Source organism: Seriola dumerili, unplaced genomic scaffold (genome assembly GCF_002260705.1).
Source record: "Seriola dumerili isolate Sdu_G_001 unplaced genomic scaffold, Sdu_1.0 BDQW01000219.1, whole genome shotgun sequence".
Taxonomy (NCBI): domain Eukaryota; kingdom Metazoa; phylum Chordata; class Actinopteri; order Carangiformes; family Carangidae; genus Seriola; species Seriola dumerili.
The window spans coordinates 5,360,962-5,388,552 of NW_019174474.1; the positions used below are offsets into that span (position 1 = coordinate 5,360,962).

Consider the following 27,591-nt stretch of genomic DNA (forward strand, 5'->3'; position numbering starts at 1 on the left):
AAGTGGAACTCCTTGCGAGGCTGGGCTGTAATCTGAAGCCAAAGGGAAGAGAGAGAGAGAGAGAGAGACAGAGAGAGAGAGAAACTGAGGGAGAAAGAGAGAGAGAGAGAGAGAGAGAAGGAGAAATGGAGGGCGGGGGAGGGAAGGACTGAAGGGCCGAGAGAAGGTGATGTCAGCTGAGTTCAGAAAGTAAACAGAGTTCCAGACTGCAGCATGCTGTCTGCGGGACGGGGACTGCAGCTGGGGCAAACCCACAGGGGCACCCACACAATCCCCTGGACCAGCACCTTTATCTCTGGGAAGGAGGGCTGGTTCCTTTTCATCTCCCTCTTCATCTTCATCTCCTTACCCCAAGCGAGAACCTGGCCCTATGGTAAGACATTGGCAAAGACTTTACCTTTACTGCTCTTATTTTTCCTCCTTCACCCTACCTCATATCCTCTTGGTTTATGTTCTTTGTTCTCAAAAAGCCGGCATCAGCACTCTCTCCATCCCCTCTTCCCTTCAATCCTTTAAGAGCACAACAGCACTCAGCAAGGCTTGTGAAAGAAGACCCACAGAGAGGCAGTGATGTAAAAACTACCCTTTTTCTTACAGAGGCAGCAAAGAAAAACAGCACTGACAAGTTTGTGCAATCTTTGTCTTTATAACTTTTATTTTGAAATACAGAGTGAGGGTTTGTCCTGTGTGGGTTTGTTTATTGTCCCATTAAAAAAAAAAAAAAAAAAAAAAAAGGGCTTCGTGAGCTTCACACTCCTTTTTACTCGTTGTAGTTCTTTCTTTTGTGTGAAATTAAACTGAGGTTGTTTTTGTACTCTTTAAAAAAAAAAAACCTTGGATGTTGCCACACATTCCTTAAGGTAAAATGAGGCGGTCGGAGTCCTAATAGGGCTGTTGAATCTTGGCACTTAGTCCCATTTGTGCCAAAGTGTTGTGGGTGAGTTCTCTCACAGATCAACATTGACTCTGCCTGTTTACCCTTAGTGACCACTTGATCTACTGCAGGAAGACATGAGTCATGTTTGAGTCAATCACGCTGACTGTGGTAATGTGTATACCATGCGCCGTCTCCAAGACTCATAACCAACCAAATCTCTGTGCTCTGTCTGATTCCCCTTCGCACGGTTACCACACAGTGAAATAATACCTTCAATTTGTAGTGTTGGTGAATGTGGCAAAGGGCTGGGTAGAGCACAGCTGTGTTAAACCCCAGTGATTAAGAGAGTTCTGGCAGATTTACTTACTTATGTTGTCAGCTGAGTTACTCTCAGCACAGCTAGTTTTGTAGGAGTGTATAATCAGCTGATGATAGATCTTGTCTATTGAGCAACCTAAAATACTCTCCTTTTTTCAAAGCATAGCAGAGGTGTTTATATGCAAATCCTACCTTTATGGAAATGTCTGTTTCTGCGTGTGCCTGTGTTTGTATGCATTTGTGCACGTTCTGGCTTTTTTTTATTTATGTAAGTTTTCCTGTTCAGGATCCCCCACCGACATGGATCCTGAGATCTTCTGTTCTTCTGACACTCTCATCATGGTTTAACTTTAGTCCACAGGGAGGCTGTCAGGGCTTCTGGGTAGTGGGCAGTGGGAAATAAAGACATTAAAGCAATGATATTAGTGTGGAGAGAGTAAAATCTTGGCACAAAGTTTAGTTACTAGAAGAAAAACATGGCCACGTTTGGAAAAATAGTGTATCAGACATCAGACCCAAGAGTTCATTCCAAGTTTAGGGGCTAAATCTTGAAAACAAATGTGCACATCTCAGACTCCTGTTTGACCTATATACTGCTGTGTGTACATACAATTTCACAAAAGTGGATAATAGAGTGAGAGGATATTTCATTGGGTTTGTGGTACCGGAGGGAAGTTTATTTAAAGGACTCTACAGGATGGGCACTGGGATCAACGCTACACTCAGATACGCAATGCCCACAGAACTCCCCTGGGAGTTTCCCTCTTCAATGATAGCTAAATCACTTCAACCTCAAAATACCAGACAGCTGCTGTGGGCAGTAGGCTAAAAGGAATAGCCCATACGTGTGCACACATGCACTCACAGCTGCTGTAAAAACAACTATGTTTCCATGATACATCAGCATGAAATAAGAACCGTATTGTCAGGAGGAAACTATTCATTCAGTATTGGACTAAACATTTTTATTTTCACTTTCTTTCTTAACTTTTCCGAGTTGTCACTTCATTACAGCAGAGAACAAGTATGACCTAATGATGTGGCAATGGCCAAATACAAATGAAATTGTCTGCATTACTAGATGCCACCAGGGTTAAATGAAATATATATTTATTTTTTTGTTATTTCAGTGAGCTGAATGTTAAAGCAAAAGTTTGACATTTTGGAAAATATGATTATTTGCTTTCTTGCAAAGTTTTAGATGAGAGGATAGACTCATCAAGAAAACAAAGAAGCATTGCCAAGATATACAACTTTTCCTTTACGAGATAATTCAGTCAAACCTGCAGAGCAGAGATAAACCATATCTAATAGACGTGACACAGCCACAGCCTTGTGTCATGTTTTTGGTCAGCCAAATGTTGCGTGAGTAAGTGATAAGGTTGGTCGGCCGGCCAAGTGTTGGAGTTTCCCCATTGGTCATTGCTCTTTCAAAATAATTTGGCATTAACAAGCAGTGTTGCCAACTCAGTGCCTTTGTCACTAGATTAACTGACTTTTCAGACCCCTTTAACAACTTTTTTATTTTCAAAAAAGCACCTTTTGGATGAACCTTACCTACTTCACTTTTTGGACAAATCTTACTTTCCGTAGAAGAGAGTCGCCCCACGAGTGAGTGGACGGACTTTCCCTCCACAGGCACACCTCTCTATGCTGACCACACGGCAGCTGACGTGAATGAGATTCTAACTTTCTCCCTGAGTGATCATTTTACAAGTAAATATAGCCAAAATCACAGCACAGCTGTTGTCTTTAACTTATATGTAGTCTGTGATGATTTTGTCAGACATGACCGATGGTTAACATGTAGTCTACATTTGGCTGCAATTGAGTCACTATTTCATACTTGTTCTGTTGTCTGTGAACAGAAACAGAAAAAAACATGTAAATGAGGAATGAAAATGAGAGCAACATTTGTGAATCCATCTGTTTTAAGATCCTGCATATGTGAGCATAGAGAGTAGGAGAGAAGCAAACAGATAAAGGCTGACTCTAGGCAGAATGCAAATAACCTATGATGCGGTCCAGTCCAGTCATATACAGGGGTTTGAGCATGTTGAACTAATCCTAAAGGCAGCACTTGGTTGTGAATGTGAACTTCGAAGAAGTGGATGCTGACACAAAATCATAACAAACAAAAAAGCAGATGTCGACCTTTGAGGTTTATTCTTAGCTGAGTTCAGAGGAAGTTTCTTCCAGAAAATGATGACAAAGTGGCTGGAGCTAATGCAGGCTTATGAGACACATGCAAGGTCAAATTCAGCTCCTGCAGCACATTTTGAAGGCAGTGTATCCATTTATGAATAGTGTTGGTTTCCTAGGGCTTGTGAAAAGTTGTGTGCATCTGCAGGCTATATATTTGAACATAGTAAATAAGAAAAAAGGCAACGAAACTGAACAATAATGTGAATGTTTTCTGTCTTTTGCCTGGCAGAAGTCAGGGTTTGTTGTGGCTCTCCTTCAGGTTAGTGGGTCAGCAGGGGAGTAAGGTCAGACGCGAGGTCACAGGATGTGAATTTCCATGACCGCCTCTCTGACCGCGCTGATAATAATGTCAGTCTCTGGATCCACATCAATGGGTTTGCAGCCGAGACATGCCGGTTAACAAGCCGGACCTGTGGCTCTTCCGATTGGATGGAAGCCCTTTGTGACACATGGATGTCTCCACCAAGCAACAGGGCGTCTGTTATGATGCCTGATTTTCATTTTTCTGGCCTCTTGACATTCATGTTGAGGTGTACATGTAGGAGCACAACATCTGGAATGGAAAAAGCAGATACCACTTACATAAGACAAGAAAAGTCAAACAACCCGCACACAAAACTCTGCACGCTTAGCTACAAAACCGAGGGAAAAAAAAAAAAAAAAAAGTTTGTGATCTGCTGTTAAATTGTTTTTGTGGCTTAGTGCCAGTGTGTTCTCTCTCTCTGTCTGTCTCTCTCGCTCTCTCTCTCACACACACACACACAGACAAACACACACACACTAGTACTAGTTATGTGTGTACTGTGGAAATATGTAGACACCATCGCATACCAAAACACAACAAAAAATGAGACAGGTTGGATAGGAAGGGTGCTAGACAGAAATGAGGCACAATAGGGTAGCAAACTTTGGTGTCGGATGAGCGAGTTACCTCTTCGACAACTGTCAACACTTCCAGCTTGTGATTAAGTACAAGCCAGGGGCACGCAGCACAACCAAAGTCTTGGGTTAAATTGCAGGTCTGGAGAACAGAACATAATGATAATGGTGATGGTATGACTTTGCCATTTTTTTCTCTCGCATTCAAATAGTTTTTTACAGTGTGTTTGCTTGCATAAAAAACATAAGTACAACATTGTGCACCTAGTAATGCTTGTGCAAACGCCCACTCGCTTAGGTTTGCCCCTGTGCACGTGCACTTCCACACCTGTTGAGACCTTCCCAAACTGCTGTAAAATCCCACTTGAAATTGTTGCTGTCCAGTCTGTAGTTACCTGCAGGTGTTGACCTGGAAGCCTCACAGACGTGTTTTTACAAGGCAGTAAGCTTATTGCTCAAATGAATAAATAAATGAATAGCTGGGATGCAAGTCAGAGCGCAGTTATGTAAAAAAAAAAAAAAGAAAAAAAAGAAAAGATCTTCACTTGCGTTGTGTGTTGTGAATCAGTAAACACTCGTTAAGCAGTGGGGATACCAGTCCAGAAAAATAAATTAAATGCATTCCAACATGCGTCCAGCACTGGGGGAGAAATCTCTAAGTCGTGCTCCAGAGAAGAACAGAACATCCTTATCAGCAAAACAGGAGGTCAGAAAACTAAATCTGTACACATGTCTTTAAAGAATGAAAACTCAGCTGCTTGTGTTTATTTACCTCAAGGAGGAGCATAGAGAAAAAAAAAAGCTTGTGGTAATCTGGAAACTAATCCTATCACAATGCATGTACTGTCATGTCACTGACGGTCTGCGGTCTGACAAAAGATCATTTTCCAGCCTTTGTTATTCTATTCTAAATCAGGGCCGTCTTGTATGAGTACACTGAGGGCAAACCCCGGGATGTCACTTCTCTGTTGAAGGACTAGACGCACAGCAGCGACCCATGTAATGACATTACCAGACCAGCTCATAAAGTCTTTTGACCCTTTCATGTTCATGTCCTATAAATCAGGTTTCACGGTCTCTGCGGCCAGTGTCCTTTACAGACCTCAGCAAGGAAGCAGAAAAGCTGTCCCATAAGGAGGGGAGGTGTCAGCACCTCTTAATCCCCTTGTGGCAGGCATCACACCTTTTAAAAACTGTTTTCATCCTGCAGTAATGGTCACTGACCAATGACAGCGGTTTACAGTCTGAGGAGTAAGCTTGGCTAGTAACACTGTTGACAATGGCCTTAGTCCATCCAGAGTCTCCTGTTTGACATTCACGTCCAAATTGTGTAATTTGGGTCATATTGCAATCATAACAAAAGTCATAGTTGTTGAAATGTAGGTGCTTCCGACTGCGTTTTAATGTATGTGAGTGAAAGCAGACCAGTCAGGCTACTGTATTCAAACAATTAGCAGCTTTATAAACATGATATCACTGGATGTGCTGCATTGATTTTGATCTCTTTTTTTAAACTGGGCGTCGTGAGTCTGACAGTGTTATGGGAATGCAATCCTACATCAGCGGAGTACTTTTAAAAGCCTGGACTAGACTTTTCGTTGCATCTTTTAAATTGATTTTACTGAGATATTACATATTGAGGAAAAGTAAGAATGTGGCTGAACTTAGGCTTTTACTTTGGATCCAAAAAAGTAGCTGTACCACTGTTTATATCTAGTTGTACTTTTCTCACAGTATGGTGCATAATACCCTTTTTTGCACTGTGCCTTCTTCTTGTCACAACATGCAACCTCTCTAAACATGCAGGCCATGCCCATGCCATGGATTTTTGTGGTTCTTACACATGGTCAAAATAAATCCACAAAAATGACAATCTGAATAGAAACCATGAGCTTCTCTTTTCTCTCTCTCTCTCTCTCTCTCTCTCTCTCTCTCTCTCTCTCTCTCATGGAGACAGACCAAGCTAAACAAAAGAAAACTTTGAGTCAAAAACAAAGCTGAGAGGTCGTAAGTTTACTTTCATTTTTAACTGTGTATCACTGCTGGTCAGTGTGACAGCGTGGTCATTGTGGAAGCGACCGGTGTATATGGCCCCCGTGACATTATATCTGCCCTTAGATCTACCACATGCTGTGGCACAGAGAGAGCGGCCTGACCCCCATGTTGTCACAGGCGTGCTGCACGTGGTTTAAGGTCAATACACAAATGAAGCTGAGTCCATTTTTATCAAAACAATAAATGACCCTAGAAACACACAGGAATCATAAAACAGCCTGCAACAGCTTTGTGACGCACGAACCGTGTCCTTAAGGAACGAGTATTAAAGTTGACCTAGTGGCATTGCACAACCTACTTTCTGTTTGATTAATGTCAGTGTGCATGTCATACCTCACTGTGTCTTCTAGGAGAAACAGTTGAGATGAAGGCCAGATTGAAGTTGGACCAAGATACAATTTATGATATCATTAATGTGGAAGGGCAGCAGGGACAACTCCTTCTTCATTCCAAGACATCTGCTCTTTTTCTCTCCTGTTGACCGTCTGCAAACAACCTTTGCTTTTGTGTGTCAGTGCATTTGTGTGTGTGTGTGTGTGTGTCTGTGTCTCAAATTCTTGGTTTCACCAAACTCCTATAAACAATGAGTAAATCTAGTGTGCAACTACGGCTTTACAAATAAAACCAGCATGCAAGTGTGTCTGTTTGTTTTCAGTGGGGAGGGAACAGGAACAATAAATGGTGGGAGTCTAGAGTTGAGGGCAGAGAAGTTATTACGATTGCAGGGCTGGTGGGAGGGTACGAGCAAACTGCTGCAACGTTGTGGTGCCAAGTTTAAAGTGCAGCTTGTGTTAGTTCTCTGTCCACATCTGCCACAAGAGAATTTCCACTTGTCTGTTTCAGCTTTTAAATCCACTGTTACATAATCATAACCACTCAGACTCATAGGTCCCTGAATCACGGGTTTCCAGTCCAATGAGACATCACATTTATTGAGCAGAAACTTTACAAAGAAGAAGGCCAGTGTTTACATTCTGGTTTGTACAGTTTTTTTCTGATTAATGATTCGATTCTGTTTTCCTTGACGGTGACTTTACCGTTGTTGCATGTTGTCTGATGTAAAATCGTATGAGAACACAGAAATGACTGAGAAACCTGCGGTCCCCTAAAGAGGAGCTTGCGACCATATGGCGGTGGAAATAACCAGAGAGCACAGTGAGGAGCAGCAGCTTGGATAAACACTGAACTCACCAGAATCCTTCCACTGCTGTTCAGGCCTCTGCTGACCATAACCCATGTCAGCTCACATTTTCCCACAAGGCCAAATATTACATCTGATATACTTTCTCCGTGTCTGACTCATCCTCCTCTCTATTTCTGTCCACTTATGTAATAATGGTTAGGTAAATAAATGTGTCCTGCTCGCTTCTTTGAGTGATATTGCTGAGTTGCTAACCCCCGAAGTATCGTCTTCTTCAGATTACAGGCACTTGTACAACCACTGCCCGGGCCCGGAATGGAACGTTATGTGCAGGGGCTGCTGCGAGTACGATGTGATCCGCTGTAAATGCCCACTCCAGGGGACTCCGGTGGGCTACGCTGTGCCCTGCTGTCGCAACGCCATCAATGAGTGTGACCCCTGCATTATCCATCCAGGTAGAAACTTTCATTTAATTAAATCTTGCAAAATCTTACTTCATCAAAAAATAAAGAGCTGTCAGAATTGAGCATTGTCTTTATAAAGTATACATCTGTTGAGCCTGTGAGAGTTTGGTCTATCTTGAGTATCTGCCATATCGTTTTTGCAAAACCAAGTGCTCCCTATCAGCTGCACAGCTGTGTGTATTGTAGCATAACAAACAGTGGGACAGAAAGACTGAAAATAACTTCTGTATTTGTGTCTGATCTAATTTGTTTCCAGGCCAACTTCGCATTGGCTCCCTCTCTTGAATTGGCAGAGTGCGGAAGTGTTTGAACACACTTGGAACTTTGATTTGTGAATGAAATGGTTGTGAATCTGTGTGTTTTTTACACTCAGAGATAAGATCATCAGATAAGCTCATCACTGGCAGTGTAAAAGATACAATCACCCGGAGATGCCTGCACACATATGCTGCAGCTCATGCATCTGAGTTCTTGTTTTCTCCACGTTATTTTCCTACATGCCATTCGCCTGTAGAAGGATGTCATGTTTTTCCCACAGCTTGAATGTTCTCATGCTTTTCCTTTATGGGGGGAAAAAAAAAAAACAGCTGTTGAGAATTAAAAGGGTACCTGTACATCACGTTTTACTGTTAAACACAAAAAAATGTAGTCCAACCTCAGCGAAGGAACACAAGTCCCCATGAGTACATTAGTGTGTTTGTGCTTTCTACTGTAGTGAAAGATGAGCTTAATGAGTTTACCAGAGCAAATGTAAAGAAAACATATGTTAATTTAAAGTGTTCCCAACTCTGACAGCTCTTTCGAAAGATTTAATGTGAACTGTTTGTTTACTTTGTATTCTGGCCTGTCAGCCTGACTCCTGCTTTACCATAATTTTTCTGCTGGCTCTATTTCTTTCAGGTTGCAGTGTATTTGAGAACTGTAAGCGCTGTAACAATGGGACATGGGGCCCCAGGGATGACTTCTTCATTACTGGCAAATACTGTGCTGAGTGTCGGCCCGGCTGGTCTGGTGGAGATTGCATGAGTAAGTCTCTTCATTCTCTTAATTACAGATCCTATGGTTTCACTATAATTGTTTGTGTGTTTTCTCTATACTGTGTACTACATGCATTTTCCTTCCCTGCTGATTTAACGTCTGTGCCAACTTGGAAGACTGCTCTATTCCCAGGAGGTCATATATCCAACATTCAGGAACCCCATAAAACAATTTTACATGTAACATTTGGTCACTGACTATAGCTTTCTCAATATGCAAATATTCCACCAAAGGGCACAAGAGGCATACATTTAATTAAAAGGCTTCTGAATGTCTTTGTTGCCCCTGTGTGTATTGTGTTCACACTTCTTTATGCTGTTGAGCACAACATGGGGCTTTTACAGTGTCTTTGGAAGCTCAAGTGTAATTACTTTTGGTTTGAATGGCATCCAAAGCAGCTGAATGACCCTCAGAATAATAATTATGCTGTAATTAACAACCTCTGTAATTTAAACAGCACCCTGTTTCTACACAACTTTCCAAAATGGAATTCCTGTGTGTTTCAGAGTGTGGGGGAGTGATCCGTAAACGACAGGGCCACTTGGTGCTGGAGAGTTACCCGAACAATGCTCGGTGTGAGTGGACCATACAGGTGGACCGTCCCTTTACCATAGAACTCAGGTAAAGTCATAAACACAAACAATCGCCTTTGTGGTTGTTTACTTGACCTCATTTCAGTGAGGTAACATCTCACTGGGGATCATGAATATCTGTACAAAGTATCAGGGAAATCCATCCTGAATTTTTAATCTAGACCTAAGCGCTGGACCAACCGAGAGAAAGGCATTGCTATCCTAAGAGCCACTCCACTAACATGGCTAAAAATGACACAAAAAGAGTCAACAGCACAGCTTTCTCAGTTATTCTGAATAATTCACAGACTTTGCTGTCAACAGTTTTTCATTAGAACTACTTTCTACTGAAGAATCCCTTTTAAACCATGGAGAAGTCCTTTATACCAGCCAGCAAGTGAACAAACAATAGCTGATATGGATATACAGCTTACAGATGAATACAGATAAATAAGTCTGTGGAAACTGAAGAATATAGCATATCTTTGTCTCAATAAAATCCAAGTCACCACAGTTTAGTCTGGCATTATTAAAGCTTCAGTTTTTGCGATCTTCATTGTCCATCTGTAATAGTTATTAAAGGCTGGCCCATTTAAGTCAAATTTCCCCTCTGTTCAGATATTTCTGCAAGATGTATGTCGTGGACCGATGGCAAGTCTACAGCTGAGTTTGGAAACCACAACACCCTCTTTTTTCAGGAAAGTTATTACTTTTCAGTCCTGTGATAGCTTTCTATTTCTGTCATTTTCTCCATTACACATACAGCATTTTACAGGCGAGCACTCGTGCAGGGTTTTAACAGGACAAAAGCTCCATACAGTCAGATTCAGCCTGAGCATGCAGTGCATACGGCAGTGGTTTGTTTTGTGCATAAAAGTCATTTAATGATTCCACATGTGTTTTTCTTGTATATATAAAGCTTTGCATTAAACGTAACAACCGTGAACTGTGACATACAGAAGATTGCAAGTCCAAATCCATTCTGGGAGACAAATTTCAATATAGGCATGGTTGATATTCAAATGTCATATTTTTATATCCATAGTTTGTGGCATAAATCCAAGAAAACCCGTGAGTGAAATAGCATTGCTGTGCTCAGAGATAGACTAATGGAAAGTTATACCTTTGTGTTCGAGCCACTGGGGAATTCCTGGCAGGCTTCACTTGTATTTATCCGTCTTACAGTGGCTCGCTATACAGTCTCATCACAGGCAACATATTTACTGAATTACAACTGGCATTAATTGTTTGGAGATGCTGCAGGCTAACATTTAGCATTACCGTAAATCTCATTAGTCTAAGCTTCCCTGTCCCAAGGGTCTATGATAAAGGATAAAATTAAAGGATTTGGGAGCATGCCATTGTCCTATATAAAGTTCATCAGTCCTTCATGTCTGTTGTGATGTTAGTGATGTTGTAATTGCCCAGGAGGAGAAAGAAGACTCCGTTTTGTTTTTTTCTCATCCAGCTGGCAGTCATCTCAATGTCACACTCTCATTGCAACCAAACCAAACAGCTTATGAATTGAAAGTATCTGTAAATGTCTTCTAACAGTTATTATAGTCACTTAAAGTCACACGTAAACAGGCCCTAAAACCCCTCCTTAAGCACAAGCAGGATGTTTTGGAAATAATGTTGTGCAATCAACATCTTTATTCAGCACTCATGGACATTTACCGGCCACAGATCTGAAGTAACAAGATGCTTGTTTAGACCGGGATTAGCAATGCTGTTTATCAACAGTATTTATTGCCAATTACATAACTGTAATGGTAGTCATATGTGCACTTTGGCTGTTTAATGGACATATAAAGTGTGTTCAGGATAAGAGAGTGAGGAAATTCTTGAGAAGTTCCTAAAGCTTGCCAAAGCCAAAAACCTAAAGATAGGAATCTCTCTTTAGTTTCTTGTTGTAGTATCCATTTAATTTTGACAGAGCAGAGTCAGTAATTATATGGTCTTACTTGTCAATACCTGTGTTAGTCATGATCTCAGGTGACTGTTTTTTCTTCCTTACTGCTTGATAATGAAAATTAGTTCCCATGAATTTTTGCTGCACTGAATAAAGCAAAAGACAAAAAAACAAAAAGAATAAATGTAAATTTTTAAACTGCTGTGGTACCTGGTAAAAATGAAACACATTTCACACAACATTAAGAACAGTAAGCCATGTAATAGCAGGCAAATCACCCTTAGCAGCTTTTAATGTATTCAGTTGCTGTCATTATTGTTCATTACTTGTTTGCTGGCTAAAGATTTTAAAGCTTCGGTACCATGGTGCCAGGCGGTGTGGCACTGCCAGGGAACACAGGTGTTCTCATAATCCGGGAAACCACCAAAATAGCAGGAACCATAGAACCTTTTACACAAAGCATCCACAGTTAGTTTACTTCACTTCACCATCATATTCATAAAATGTCTCAAGGTGAAAATAATTAATGGCAAAATATGTCCAGAGTTGTATAGTTTAGTTTTGTGGCAATGATTTTCCTGCTTTTTTTCATACTCGTCTTCATACCAACAGGTTTATGATGCTGAGCCTGGAGCTTCACCATTCTTGTCGTTATGACTACGTGGAGGTCCGAGATGGTGACAGCATCAACTCAGGTGTTATCGGTCGATTTTGTGGTAACAACAGACCGGCCCCGATCCAGAGCTCTGGCAACAGTCTGCACATACTCTTTGTGTCTGATGGTTACAAGAATTTCGACGGATTCTTCGCCACTTTTCAAGAAAGCTCAGGTAGGTCAGACCCGAGCATCACTGCGCAGCTATAACAAAAATACTACTACTATTAATAATAATAATTTTTATTTACTCCCACACTTGTGAGGACCCTTGGTGATATGATGCATTCCCTACCACAAATCTTAACCCCTTTGCATAACCATATAGCCCAATGTGTTCTTGCTTTGTAGAAAATAAATACATCTCATTTGTAAAGTCATAATCAATGAACAAAGGGGCTCTTTGGGGTCATGTGTGCCAACAGATGCAAACAGAAGAAGGAAGAAGTTTCCACACTTCCTTCTTTCCACTGGTCAGAGTCCAGTGTAAAAGTATATAAGCTTTGGCTTCGACTGACACCTTCACATTTTGGCAATAGTCTGCAAATGGACCGTTGAGAAAGTGAGGTCTGACCAACACGTCTTCACTTTCCAGAAATGTCCTCATTCTCAAGGTTTAAAACTCAAAAGCAGACACACACACACGAGCGGGCGCGCACACACACACACACACACACACACACACACACGTAAGCTACCAGTGGCAAAGCCAGATCTAGTAAAAGTAAACAGAGGCTGTCTGTGTGAAAGTGACATTTAAATGGCACCAGCTTGGCTATGAATCTCTTAATGTAGGTTGGTGTGAACAGCCATTCCATTTGGCATAAAGATTGTGACATTCTACTGCTGATAATATATTATTATCAAAGTTTCTTTCTTTCTGTACCCTTATGCCCCACACTTGTGTGGTTACAGCTTGCAGCTCCTCTCCTTGCCTGCATGATGGGACTTGTATCCTGGACAGTTCTTATACTTACCACTGTGCCTGTCTGGCTGGCTACACGGGCAAGAGGTGTGAAAATGGTGAGTCTGTGACATACATGTAACTGAAGCCCCTACAGTATGATCATCCTTGAAAAATGCTGATATTTCATATTTTGGGACGTAAAAAATTGAGGACATACAAAATAACCTGCAGGTTTCAATCACAGGGAGGAATAAACTAATCTTTGCAGCATACTGTGGGCATGACTTGAATTTTCCATCTCCTTAGGCATCAGAAAGATATGCATTATTCTGTATTTGCACTTGCAAAATCCTGCAATTGTTTTATTAGTTTTCTTCAGAATCCAGACACACCTAGTTGCAGCAAAATGACTGAGAATTGACTTCTTCCTGAAAGTCTTTTTCCTGTTGTTGCTACCCGGAGGCCGTCGGTGATTCACTGTCACGAGGGAGAGGTCTGTGGTTTGGACTGGGTTCAGGCCAGCTGCCTTTCTTTGTCCGTAGTCAGTCCCTTATTTGGTTTTGGCCAATCACCTTTTCAAGAAATATGAACTAATTCAACAGAAGGGCTTCAAATCCAGATTACCACCCAACAAATAAATTTGCATGAAATTTTGTTTTTTGAAAATACCCACTCTATATGTCATGTGGAGTCCCGCTCCCTCAGAGTGTGGCTAGAGTCATTTTTGCCCACAAGGTCATCTATTTATGGGTGTCTGGACACTAACTTTTGTTTTTGTACCCCATACGCCTCCTTTAAGATCCTGCAACCATTCACTTTTTTCTTGTGGTGTTGTTTTCAAGGCTAAACATTTGAGTCTATGAAACTAATGGTGAAACAATTCTACTTCTATAACACAAGCCAGCTTTTCCATTGGAGTAGGCACCCGTAAAGAAAGGCAGGAGTTTCACTCCACACAGTGTGCATTCATCCGTGTTCCCATGAGGAATCCTCAGCTGTTAATTTTAATGGAAGAGAGCTGGAATAACGCTAATGTCTCACATTTTGTAGAGGAAACGTGTCTAGGTTTCTGCCCCAGAGTCAGATGGAGAATTTTAAGTATGAACCTGACATGAACCATATTTTATATCTGCACTAATCAACCTGTCATCTGCTGTAAGTCTGAGCTAAATCTCATTCTGTATGGGAGAATGTGACATGTTATTGTAGAAACTCGAGATAGGAAATAAATTACTTTTCTTTTCTCGCTCTGGCACAGTTTAATCTATTTTTGAGTCTAATCTGTTTTGGAGTGCAGTATTCAACATAGCTTCCAGTGCATTTATGAAAGGAATGATGATTCACTTACAGCATGTGTCGTGATGCCATCAGTGTTAGCATTCCACCATAATAACCCCAGACTCATCTCATTATGTCTGTGGACACAATCTGACATGAATGATGGATCATTTAGCACAACACAAGAATGTGCACAGCACCTCAGGGTGCTTCTCCTTTTTTTTTTTTTTTTTTTTTTTTTTTTTTAAACATATTCAAAGGAGGTCAGCTGCAGTTTACTTTTCCACTTTTGGTTAGCCAACAGAATTCTCCATCCCCTAAGGGACTGAAGGTTGGAAATGCCGTAAGGCATAAACGCCCAGATTATAGGGAGGGATTGGAACTTTAAAACCACAGACATTACATTTCATGGATCTGACCTAATTTAAAGTCAACAACACAGAAAAACTCCTGAGGGACCATCTCACATGCTATAATGGTATGATAACAGTAATGTTAACATGTTTCTTTGAGCTGTTGTGAACTTGTTGTGTACCGCAACACATTTGTGTGCACATTTGCAGTTTGCCCTTAACATAGAAATAGATACTTTATTCACTCAGAAACAGCACATCACAAAATACTAAAGCAATTACACAATAATCCACATTTGTGACATGGATATTTTTGTTTTGCGCTAGGTTGTCATATAACAGAGTTACACATGGTATTCCACAACCACATTACCAATCTTTACTACCCCACTTCATAAAATCCACTTTTACAGCACTGGAAAATTGAACAGTTTGACTAAAGCTCTTTTATTGCATCTATTTCTTCCTCATTTACAAGATGTGTGTGAAAATCTTGCTGTGACCTGTTCACACTTTACCACAATTGGTGAAATTATTCATTAATGGGCCTCGAAGGTAGCAGGCTATGCTTTTAAACTATGGACATTTTTAAATCCAGAATAATGAGTGTTTGTGGGCTACCTGTCTGACCTGCAAACACCAGAAGGCAATGAATTTACTGAGGGTCTATTTGTGTGGTCCTTTACACCAGGGAGGTGCAATAAACTGATGTTAAGGGAATGCTAGAAATGTCTCCTAAATCCTCTATGCATTCTGATCTTTTAATTTAGCTAAGAAAAAGGAAAATAGGGCAACATATGTTTATAAATAAACTCTGCATGCCTGTCTTTCCACTCAGTGCTGGGATGCCGCAGGCCTCCGGTGCCCACCCATGGATTCACCGAGGGTCTGTTTCACCACTCAGGGGCACGCATCACTTTTCGCTGTGATCTTGGGTTTGAGCTGCGGGGGTTTCGTACTGCCATCTGCCTGAGTGATGGCACTTGGAGTGCACCTGCCCCAGAGTGTGGTAAGACAGTGATGTGAATTGTTTTCTATTTTTTCTATCAAATGATAAAAACTTGGGATCTTACAGAGTCATATGTGTCTCATTTGCTTGTATGTGATGCCATATATACTGCCTCAGAGATGGTGCAGATTATGGAAAATGTCTGATTTTCAGCTTCTGAAAGCCTGATTTTCTTTCCGGTTTCCAGTGCCAGTGGAAAGAGTCTGTGCTTTACCTCCCAAGCCAACCCATGGGGACCACTTCTTGGTTTATGGACCCAATGATGTCCTGATTGCGCTGCAGTACCTGTGCTACCAACCCTATGAACTCAGTGGGATCTCCCAGAGAACCTGCCTCCCTAACAACACCTGGAGTGGAACTCCTCCTGTTTGCACCAAAGGTCAGACTGTGGAATCTCTGTTATTCCAGATAAAATGGATATGTGTTTGCAAATAGTTAACTTTGATTTTGTTTTTATGAGGATATCAATTTTTAATTGATCATCACTGCCTAGAGGCATCGAGCATCAAGACAAGTTTGAACAAAAGCTTTCTGACAATTCAGCAATGATCTTTTTTTATGTTCTTTACCCACAGTGAATAATACTCTCACTGAAGCAGAAAAGGACAAAGACAAGGCAAAAGAGTCAGAAAAGGGCAAAGAAATAGAAATATACAGTGACAAAGATATCAACAAAACTAAAGAGAAGAGTCAAGAGAACACTACCGGAGAAAAGGAAAGTACTAGAGGGAAAGATATAAACACTGGGCATGAGAATACAACAGCAGTTGACAGAGAAGATAAATACAATGGGACCATTCCAGAGAAACCTGTGGCCGAGGATAGGAATGAAGGAGTGCTAGAGGAAAGAAATACTGCATCAGAGAAACCCACTGGAAGCAGCAAAGATAAAGTGGATAGTAAAGACCCAGATAACAGCCTGAACACAGTTGAAAAGAAAGAACCAGAGGCAGCACTGCCACCTGAGAAAAAAGAAGGCAGCCCAGACATAAACCTGGGCACAGGAAAGACGGATATCACAGAGATAGTTGTAATAAAAGACAAAGGGCAAGAAGAGAAGGAAAGAAAAGAGGAGCAGGTGAATGGAAAAAGAGATCCGGACAAAGTGGGCCCTAACGATACCAAGCTGAGGACTGTCATATCTGAGGGTGAAAACACAGTGGAGATATTTGAATTGGAAATGACAAAGAACAACACAGTTACATATGACACCAAAGACACAAAGAAAGAAAATAATACCATAGGTACTCCAGAGAATGGGAGGAAAATCATTACCACTAGAGTCAACATTACACAGTACATCCTGTACAGGGCAGGAGGTGAAGACGATGGGAAACCAAAGGAAAAAGCAACAACTGAAGAGGATAAGACAGAGAAGGATCCTGCTGAGAAAACAAAGGAGGAGTTAGATAGGGAGAAGGAGGAGAAAGAAAAAGAGAAGGAGAAAGAAGTCAACCAAAGCTTCACTGGTAAGAAACTTATTTAGAAAAAACACTCATTAAAATGCATATCACTAATATCAACTTTTCTCTGGCCTTCACCTCACCCACTGTCTGTTCCCTTCCTGCAGAGAAAAGCTGCCCACCTCTACCGCGTCTCTACCACGGCTACCACCAGGTAGTGCCAGGGTTGGATCCTGAAACAGTGGAGTTCCACTGTAACCACTCTTATGCTCTCAGTGGTGATACCCGACGTACCTGCCAGCCAGATGGTACCTGGAGTGGCAAACAGCCCCTCTGTATCAGAGGTACTGCCATCTGTTTTGTCACTGATTCTTTAATTTGCTTAATTACTGATTAGCATATTAGGTGGCTGTTGGGAAACTTTTTGCATTATACCAAGCCACCAAACTTTGAGCTAGTAAGCAAAAGGTTCTAAAATGCTAAATGCTGAATAAATCCTAATGTTGAATGGTAGAGATTAAAAAAATCTTGCAGTATAATAATCCATCAAGCCTGGAGCCTGCAGCTCTTTGCCAAAATGTAAGTGGTTGAATTGTCTATTAGCTTGACTTTCCTGATGAATTTAACAACTAGGGATAAAAAAAAAACACCAAGCAAGTTATGCTGTACAGCAGCCAAAGGTTTTTTTTTCAACCTGGCAAGCCAAAAAGTTGTCCTTATTAATGGCTTTTTACTGGGTTTTTTTTGTTGTTGTTTTTTTTTTTTTTAGTAAACAGCATTGATAGATGATTTCGCAAAGAATATGTCAAGATTTTGCGCAATGCTTTTATTCTCTTCTCTGAACGTTAGATGAGAAGAAACAAACAAGCTAGCTGTTTTGGACTTTTTCCCAGTCTTTATGCTAAACTAAGCATACAGAAGTGAGAGTGGTATTAATCTTCTCATCTAACTCTTGCCAAAAAAAAAACAAACAAATACACGTATTTCCCAGAATGTCAAACTAACCATTATTAAAGCCATTTCTCATAAAGTATGTTATATTAGACAGTGGTACCAATAAAGACATTTTACAATTCCAGTAGTTCCAGTAGCTCCATTCAGAACAAAGCAGATTCTAATGGGATTTTGAATGTATTGTATGTGTTATGTGTGTGTGTTCATATATGTGTGTTTATTTGCAGCATGTCGGGAGCCCAAAGTGTCAGAACTTGTTATACAAAGAGTTCTGCCACCTCAGACACCATCCAGGTATGTTTACCAATGCATATACAGTAGCAACGTTTGACATCCATAAGTGGTCTATAGTCTGCTGTGTAGTAATGTTCCAATTAGTGGCTGAAGAATTCCTCTCATGCCATTGTTTATGTTCTACACTCACAATCAAAAGTATGTACTCTACCTAAGGGGTATGTCTACTGTACACACCCCTGGCCTCTTCTTTTCCCCTCAGAAAGACACCTGTGCACAAGCTGTACTCCTCTGTGCTGGGCCGACAGCTCCAGTCTGAAGGCCCCACTAAAGGCCCCCCGGTGCTTCCCCAGTTGTCCCAGGGCTTCCACCACCTGTACACACATATACAGTATGAGTGCGCTTCTCCGTTCTACCAGCACTCCGGCAGTCCTCGCCGCACTTGCTTGAAGACAGGGAAATGGAGTGGGCGTCATGTCTCCTGTTCACCAGGTGAGGGCAGCAGAGGACTACTAGTTGAGTGACTACTGCAAATAACGACCACACTCAGGACAGGACAAACACGCTGACGCTAATTTTAATTCAGTGATATACATCTACATATCTACAGTGAGATGTGGATACAAAATGAATGTCCACTATGGGCACATACAGCAGCGCTTTCTAAAGATATACTCTCTGCCTCTAATTGCTGACATGGAGCAATAACTTGCCAGCTTCTTCACCCGTCTCTTGCCAGCCAGAGAGCTGTCGCCCTCTCATTACTACTCAGTGAATGTTCCATTAGCTTACATGTACAGCAGAAGACTTTGTCCTGGCTGTACTCAAATGTGCAACATACAGCCATGTCTCCTCTTTATAAATCAACAGCAGCAACACCTTCGATCCAAACAGTTCGTTTGGAGAATTTACACATTCTCACAGATGATAATAAGATTCATGTCAGCAATTATGTCATTGATTCCTTTATGAAGGCTCTTGTTTATGTAGCAGCCATTCGTGCATGGCAAAGATTCGCTAACTTGATAATGTAGGATATCCTTGTTGGGGAACCAAACAGACAGGTTGAGTTGGTCATACTTGTTCAGCATCAAGCCTTGCCATTTGTTGGGTTTCTCAAATGTTTCATAAAATAATGCTAACTAATAATACTGCCTATTTGTCTGAGGTAAGTACACACCTTATGTGGAGATTATACACAAGTCTGATACCAAAAAACCAGCTTCTTTTGCTCAAAATGTTATACTTGTAGCCTTTCACCACCAGGACTAATCACATAAGGCAAGAGACTCTTCTTTATTACACTGATTATATAACTGGCTCACATCTCTGTGCAGAGTGGAATGAAATCAGACTGGACCAGCCACTTTGTAGGAGTCACAAAATGGACTGCTCTTCATGGACAGCCTGCTTTAACATGGAAAGGTGTTTGTGTCTGCGGGCAACTTTAATAAAGGAGCTCTGCAAACATCTCCAACAGTGTCAATAAACAGTCACGGTAGAGTTTGTCACATTCTAGCTGATCATGGTATTATCGGACAAAGTAGCAAAAGCATCTTGGAAGTCTAATAGCTGTTTATTCATTCATCGGCTCATTCTGAAGGGGATAAGATGTTTGAATCTCACACAGTACATTTTGTGAACATTTGCCTATGTTACCGGACTATCTACTGTTTTTTTTTTTTTTTTTTTTTAAATACATTCAATGCACTAAGGCTTCTTTCATGAGTTAGGGAATCTCACATTTCACAAGATTGATCTATGTCACTGCTTTGCATTTTGGCAGACTATCTTTCAAATAGCAAGCTTATGTGCAAATTCAAAATAAAAGCTCAACAATTCAAAGACAATCCCTCAGCAGTAAATGTTGACACAGTCTCAGTTCAAGTCTAAGTCTAAGTCTTTTTCCTGTCCTCCTGCCCTCTCCTTCTTCATGGTCTGCCTCTCATCCTGTCACCTCCTCTTTGGCAGTGTGTGGGAAGCATCCAACCTTCGACCCAGAGAGGCCGGGAGAGGCTCACTGGCCTTGGCTGGCAGCCATCTACCGCCGCTCCACCAGCGGCATGGAGACCAAGGTGACCAAGGCAGACAGCCTGGCAGGGTCCCTGAAGAAGGATGGCGGAGCAGGAACTGGCAACCACAATCGGGCTTCTGACTGGCAGCTGGTGTGCAGCGGGGCTCTGGTGAACCAAAGGAGTGTGGTGGTTGCAGCTCACTGTGTGACAGAGCTGGGGAAGGTGTACCCTCTGGATGCAGCTAAGATCAAGGTGGTGGTGGGGAAGCATTATCGTGATGACCTCAGGGAAAGTAAAGGTCTCCAACATCTGAGGGTAAGCTATTGGAGATCGCCCTTTTAGTTTACTGATACACAACCCACAAACATTTTATTGATCTTTCCTATAACACACCTTTGTATATAATACAAAGTGAGCTGCAAGCTAAACCACATTGAATATTTCCTGGTTCATTAATTGGCTTTCCTCATCGCTTCAGCTTGTTTCCTTATATTTCTCTTTTATCGAACTTGCACAGTAAGTCCGTCTCTTTCTCTTTAAGGTGGCCTCCATCGTAGTTCATCCGAACTACGACCCCAATATTCTGGACTCTGACATGGCTGTGGTCAAGTTACTGGACAAAGCTAGGATTGGGGAGAAGGTCTTGCCCCTCTGTTTCTCAGAAAGCCCGGCAGAAGAGGTAACCTATAGACAGGGGCTTGTGACAGGCTGGTCTCCACTGCCTGATTCGAATTTAGGCACTGATGAGAGGGCGAGGGTTGGGGTCGTTCACCTTGCCGACGTTGTCCCGTGTGAGCAGCAGTACGCTCGTAACGGCGTGCCGGTCAGTGTCACAGACAATATGCTCTGTGCCAGCCAGAAGCCTGACTATGGATCCTCTAACATATGTCCCTCTGACACTGGGGGAATCCTCGTCCTCCCTGCCCTCTCTGACAACCAAGCCAGCAACAATCAGAAGCCCTCTCTCAGCTTGACACAGGCGCAGGGAGAGAGCAAAGGGCTGTGGAGGCTCCTGGGACTGGTGAGCTTTGGTTATGACCAAGGGGAGTGCAATCCTGACCTCTACACAGTTTACACACGTGTAGCCAACTTCAAAGACTGGGTAGAGAGCAATATGAAATAAGAATCCTACTGTCTGACTCACCTTGTTCCCCCTATGCTTCAAAAATATTTAAATGCCTTTATATCTTACTGTCCCCTCCCTTATGTGTGTCCACTCTTCAATCTATTTGTCCTTTCTAATCTTTTTTTTTTTTTTGTCTCATGCACAAGGGCATTTTCTTACTAAATGCAGAAGCAACACTGGACAATACAGTGCTCTAACTGAAGGGGGTGCTAACACATTAGATGTGCTGGGCATCAACCTTTTATCAGACTTCAGTGTTCAGGTCCCTCAGCCTGAGGTTAAAGACTTGAAAGTGACCAGAAAACCATTTCAAGCCTCTGGCTGATGCTGGTTTGTATTGTACTCATTGGTATGTATATATGTTGTAATGTACTGAATTATTCTATCGATTCATACGACTCCAGAGATGTACATATTGTATTGAAAGACAGAAAAATGATGACATTTGTAATTAAAGAAAATGTTGGTGTGGTAAAGTTTGTCAGAGTGTGATTTTGTCATCATAGTGTTTATCATAGTGTAAAACTCAGCATGTACGCATGTACAAATACATTCTACTGACAGGGTACAGAATCAAAAAGACGCACCTTATATTCGCACCATGAAGCACACAGTGGGCTTGTGCTGTGAAGCAAATGAATCCAGGTCAGAGGAGTACCGTTTTCACAACCATAAGCAGAGCATGTTACTCACAGATCAATTCTCTCCGCTGTGCTCAAATTAAATCAATTACTTTCGTTCTGACCCTCCTCCATTATTCAGAGGTGAGTTTACATAGATAGTGACTCTGCGGCTTATATCGACTTCCAAAAGGGGGCAATAAAGAATACATTATTTTTGTGTTTGGGAGCATCAGTAGAGAAGCTGGGCTCTGATTGTTGGTTCATTTGTTCTTAATTTCAAAATAATGACAAAATTTACGAGTTGCTTTACATGAGTAAATCACGGATAGAATATTTCATTTCTGAAAAAAGGCAACAGTGGGACAGGTAAAATCATAGAAGTATGAAAATACAAGAAAACAAAATAAAACAGAATGAAATACACAAACTCTGACAAGACATATTAGAGCTGAAGAAATTGAATATGCGGGGCAGTTTTTTGAAAATGTTACTAAGTCTGCAAGCCTCAGGCAGGAAGGTCCTGATTTAGGGGTCCTGATTGCAAAAGCCTGTGTCATTTAAGTCTGGAATTGGGATTTAAGAGGAGGAGGAGGAACCCAGCATAAGCATCTGTTCTCTGGCTCATAGCTCATAGCTCAAAATCAGCAATAAATCTTGGAGTCAGCTCATGAAGACCTTTTGATAAATAGAAACGCAAGACAAAAGCGCAACACTGGCATATGTGAAAGCAAACAAATTATGCATCCAATAGACATGGACCAACATTAGCATTCATTTGGAGTCGTACCTCTGATGGGTCGATTTGGGTCCATTTTGTTTCTATTTCTTTTATATTATACAGTGGAGATAGGGTTGAATGGTAAAAAATGATCAAATGAAGTGTGTAAGGGTGGGAAAAGCAGGGATGTAATTGTTCAGAAACCTATGGTGGAGTAGCTAATAAAAACAGCAGTTTTGTAGGAGTATGCTTACAAATGTGTGGGGGTTATGGTTAGGGTGGAGTAGTTAAGGGGGCATCACTAGCAATCCAGTGGCACACTGCAAATTTTATGTCAAAATTCCATGTTTTACATTTTGCTTTCTCTTTGTCTTTCAGTGGTCCTTTCCTGTCCAAACAGCTGGTCTATGACTTTTGAAACGACGTGCCACAAAAGGTATCGCATAACACCTGTCCATCATAAATATTCCAGTCAATTTCAATTTTTTTCATTTCTTTAAGGCATGACTTGGACTGTGCCCAGAATAAAAAATACATTTTCTAAAACCGGATGAGCCTGAGCATAGCCTCAGGTCATTCTCAACATTTTCCCAGATCTAATGTTCTTATCAGAGGCCCGTCAATCTGGAGAGCAAGGGAGTGTTTTTAAGATTTAAATTTTTGCATGGCATTTTGTAAAGTTTTATTTAGTTTTATAAGGCCTATTTTACTGTTTTTTTTTTTTTTCTTCAAAGTTTTTTTATTTTTATCTTTTTAATTACTTTAATGGGCAGTTTGTAAGATCTGCTTCAAAAAGTAGAATATGATTATAATATATATATATATAGGATCTAATTATTCTTTTTCTGTCTTTTTATTACTATAATTATTATTCAAAAGAAATATCCAGCCACACATAATAATTGGTGTTAGTAATATAAGATCACAATTGGAATGCAACTGCTACAGTGCCTTTCTTGCGCTCCCCAGGAACAACTTCTATCAAAGACTTTCTGTCTTTCCTTCACCCATTTACTAAGGTTGAACAACAGCTTAGTATAGTCACATGTTTCCCAGAGGAGAGTCCGGTCCACTTGGGCTGGGAGACTGTCTTGTTCACAGGCCCTGGTTAGCTCACAGGGCATCATCAATAGAGACATGGGCAGCACTTAACCGAAAGCTGACTGGCCTGGGAAGAGAGATGTAACCCTGAGCAAAGTACCTGGATAATGATGAGAAAATGCTACCATGAGAACTCCATAGTTGATGCTGGAGAGGCGGAGGGGCACAATACTTAACACCAGACTTACACAAAAATGTTTAGGTTTGATTCCAGTTTCCCAGTTAGGCTGATGGGCCCTCTGTGCTTTGTTCTCAGTGTGAGGAGAAAAGCCCTTTGAACTAAAATAACTTGGCACCAAGGATCCGCACACAGCTCCGTTGTTAGTATTCTGGTCTGACATAACAAAGTGAGACTGCTAATGTGATGTCCTTAAACATTTGCATTCAAAGGATAAGTCTGGTGTTATTCTATATTTTTCTTGCTTCTTGTTCCTACTTTAAGGCAAAGTTAGGCACTGTAGTTTTTACTAAACGTTACTCAAATGAGAGTAAGTGGTGCATTTTAATGGAACTATTCTAAACTATGGATTAATTAACATTTGTTGCACTTGTAAGTATTTACGGCGGTTTGACTCAAAATAAACTGCACTGTCCATATCCATTATAATGAAGTAACTTGTCACCTAGTGCCATGAAGTGGCTCATTTATTTGAATTTAATCGATGTCTGTGGAATCGAAAAATAAACTATTGTATATCAAGCATTTGCTACACAAGCAATACTTGTTGGAAGGATCAATTTATTGTTAGTGTTAGTCATTTGACAGGATTTGCTGACAATAAGAAAATTATAAAATACCAGTAGCCTTATTCTTTAAGCAGTAATGTGTTTACTACCCTGTGATGTTACTCCCCACATCCACACCTTTTACCAATTGCGCCTTTAGCAACTCATCATGCTACCCCCAGAAACATTCCTATTCCAGCACCTTCAGCCCTCTAATACATACAGTATGAACCTAAATAGAGCAGGGCATTATTCAGTCATTACCTGCCATATATGACTGTATAAAATGGAAGAAAGCCATTTAAACACATCTACACAGCCCTGAATAAATATACAACACACTCATGTTTCAACACACAAAGCAATTTTGCAGTATCGATGCAAAGCCCCAGCTGTGTTTTCATCTATATGCAGGCGTGGGGCTGAATTGCACAGCCAGAAGTGGCAATATGATTTATTATAGATGTGATTGTTTGACTCCGACAGCAGCTGCAGAAAGCCTGCATGAAATCTGGCTGCTGCGACTGAACTGAGAAAGAGTGTGTGTGTGTGTGTGTGTGTGTGTGTGAGAGAGAGAGAGAGAGAGAGAGAGAGAGAGAGTGATGGATCCGGAGAATGTGAATACAAAGATAGCAAGATAGAGAGGGAATGAATGAAAGACACCCCAGGAAATATGTAGTATATGTCTGTGTGCGTGCAGGTGTGGTTCCACTGTTTGGGCAGCCAATAACATTCTCTTGTTTTAGCTGTTCTTGGAAACATGTGTACCATTCACCAGCACCAAAACCAGTCTTTCAAATATACAAGGCTTAGCACACAGTTCAATACTTGAATTAACCTTCTCCCCCAAGGTAACGTCCCCACCTCCCTCGGGTATTTCTGAAGACTTGCCAGTTTTATTACCCCCGAACATCCTCGTAACACTTTTCCAGGTTTTCTGATTGCTCCTGAGAGGCCATCACCACTGGCCCAAGCCCTTAGGGGTTAATGTACCCTTTGTATTAGGGCAGATTTGTAATAGTAGCTATATATCATGGTTTCATCTTGAAACAGCTTATTAAAATGCATAATATTTAAAATGTCCAATTTTAAAAGGTGAAAATCAGCATTCTATTAGAGTAGGTTTATGAAAACCTCAAATGTCTAATTCTACTAATGGCTTTGTGCTTTGTGATATCACAGTTCCCAAATGATCAATGCTAGCAGCTGTGCAGAGAGACGGACAGACCAGGCAAGTATAGCCTACATGGGCCTGAATTGTTACAGTTCTTAAACCCCATGGGTGGCACTGAACACATTTGCTACCCTGTTCTTATCTGTAATCTGTTCGTGTCACTGGGAGGACACACCCAGTGAAAGGCTGCGATAAAACATCAACAACCTGCAAATCCAAGGAGTAACTTGCTGCTTCCTAAAAGTTGAATAACAATGGGTTCCCTGCTGCTTTGCATACAAAAGAGAATCCTGGCATTTCTATATTGACTATCCTTCACTGTGCGCTGAGGTACATCCAAAAGGCTGGCAATTCCCTGAAATTCCATGGAAGATTTCTTTGTAGCAGCACGCATCCAGTGGGGTGGGATGGAGGTGCCAAATTGCCATAAATTTCAATTTGGCAGAACTACACAGCTAATTTTTGAGCCAAAACCAAAGAGTTACGACTTGGCCCTACTCCCATGTAGAACAACATCCATCATGGAAACACAGTGGAAGGTTACCGAAAAAGTCAACAAGACCGTCATCATCATGGTAAGAATAATAAACACATGGTTAAGGTTGTGAAACTGTCACATATTGGTACAAAAACTGCAAGTTTTAAGAAAAAATTTAGGTTCAAATAAATACTTTCTTAAGGTTAGAGAACCTTCATTGTAAATAAACAATGATTCACATGAGGAATGAACAGCGGATTCCAGCATGAAAGTGTTTCATCGATCGAATCTCCTCCGAACATGGACTTTATCAACTAACTTCTTCCTTTACTCCCATTATAATTACTACAGCCACTAGAGGTTGCCTAGCAATAAAAGGTAACAATGGGTTCGTAACAAACTGCTTTCATAGGTGACCTATGGGATTGTTTTATTCATGGAGGACAGTCTCAGTTGTCTGGATCTAGATAATCAGAAAGCCATGACTTATAATATTCTTAGAAATTATTGTTTTTTAATGGTGAAATCAGGGACCATGAGCCCATAAAGGGGATGAATTAATACACTGGCAAAGGGACTTAATTTAATGTAACAAGCTGTTGCTACTTACTTTTTGATAAAACAAAGCAAAAAATGTTCTATTTAAGGTGCTAATAAACTTATGTAGTATTAGGATACTATTGATAAATTAAATGACACCTGCGAGAGCTATTTCAGGCAGACAAAATAATAAACTCTACATCACCAACTTTTCCTGGTAACGTTTTTCCCTGAGGGGGAAGGCCAGCTTCTAGACCACCCTCCCCATACCTGCTCATTCTTCTCCTGCCAACGCTCAGTGCTCAATCACTGCCTCCTGTCCTTTGGTCATCTGCTCCCTCCTTCTCACTGTAATGTCTCAGTGTCGGACAGAAATGTGGGTTAGTCTGAGAAACTGATTCCTGCATCTAATGCGGATACAATTGTTTCTGGAGCTGCTATTTTAATGGTTTATTAGATGTGCCTTACATTTGCTACCAGATTGACCTGTCGACGAATGCAAGCCTTGCAACTAGAATGCCAGCTTTTCACTACATGTTAGAAGCATTCAAAACCGATAAATCAAACAAATGTATTAATTGCTAAGAATAACACTGCATTCAGTCCTATTGCTTCCATACCTGCAATTATAGCCTTTTGTTTCCTTCTTTTTAACCATTGATGGTGGCAAAGCTGCATGTACAGAATTGGTGAAGACTCTAATCAGTGCTGCAAACACTGGCGCACAGCAGCCAGTGCAGCTTTGATACTCACAGAAAGATCTCACCCAAGTGTTAAAGCGGGTTTGGTGTGATCCAAAAATGCAAACTTTGCATTTAGTGAATTGTGCAGAAGTG

At 41.1% G+C, this 27,591-nt stretch overlaps 1 protein-coding gene across 1 annotated transcript; it reads left to right on the plus strand.

Moving 5' to 3' along the window:
• The first annotated feature begins 246 nt into the window (after positions 1-246).
• Positions 247-21,858, plus strand: pamr1 (peptidase domain containing associated with muscle regeneration 1). Its single transcript, XM_022754443.1, has 14 exons — positions 247-373; positions 7,754-7,930; positions 8,840-8,965; positions 9,484-9,598; positions 12,074-12,291; positions 13,032-13,139; positions 15,493-15,663; positions 15,851-16,042; positions 16,239-17,132; positions 17,234-17,410; positions 18,248-18,314; positions 18,517-18,746; positions 20,226-20,584; positions 20,811-21,858. The coding sequence occupies exons 2-14, from the start codon at positions 7,801-7,803 to the stop codon at positions 21,390-21,392; spliced, it is 3,369 nt and encodes a 1,122-aa protein (XP_022610164.1). The 5' UTR covers positions 247-373; positions 7,754-7,800; the 3' UTR covers positions 21,393-21,858.
• Positions 21,859-27,591: the final 5,733 nt, after the last annotated feature.

What these genes read in the sequence shown, in the direction of transcription:
- pamr1 (XM_022754443.1), top strand. Translation starts at nt 7,801, where the DNA reads ATGTGCAGGGGCTGCTGCGAGTACGATGTGATCCGCTGTAAATGCCCA. An exon ending in GGGCAAGAGGTGTGAAAATG is followed by an intron (nt 13,140 to 15,492) that starts GTGAGTCTGTGA and finishes CTTTCCACTCAG; the next exon opens with TGCTGGGATGCCGCAGGCCT. An exon ending in CCACCTCAGACACCATCCAG is followed by an intron (nt 18,315 to 18,516) that starts GTATGTTTACCA and finishes TTTTCCCCTCAG; the next exon opens with AAAGACACCTGTGCACAAGC.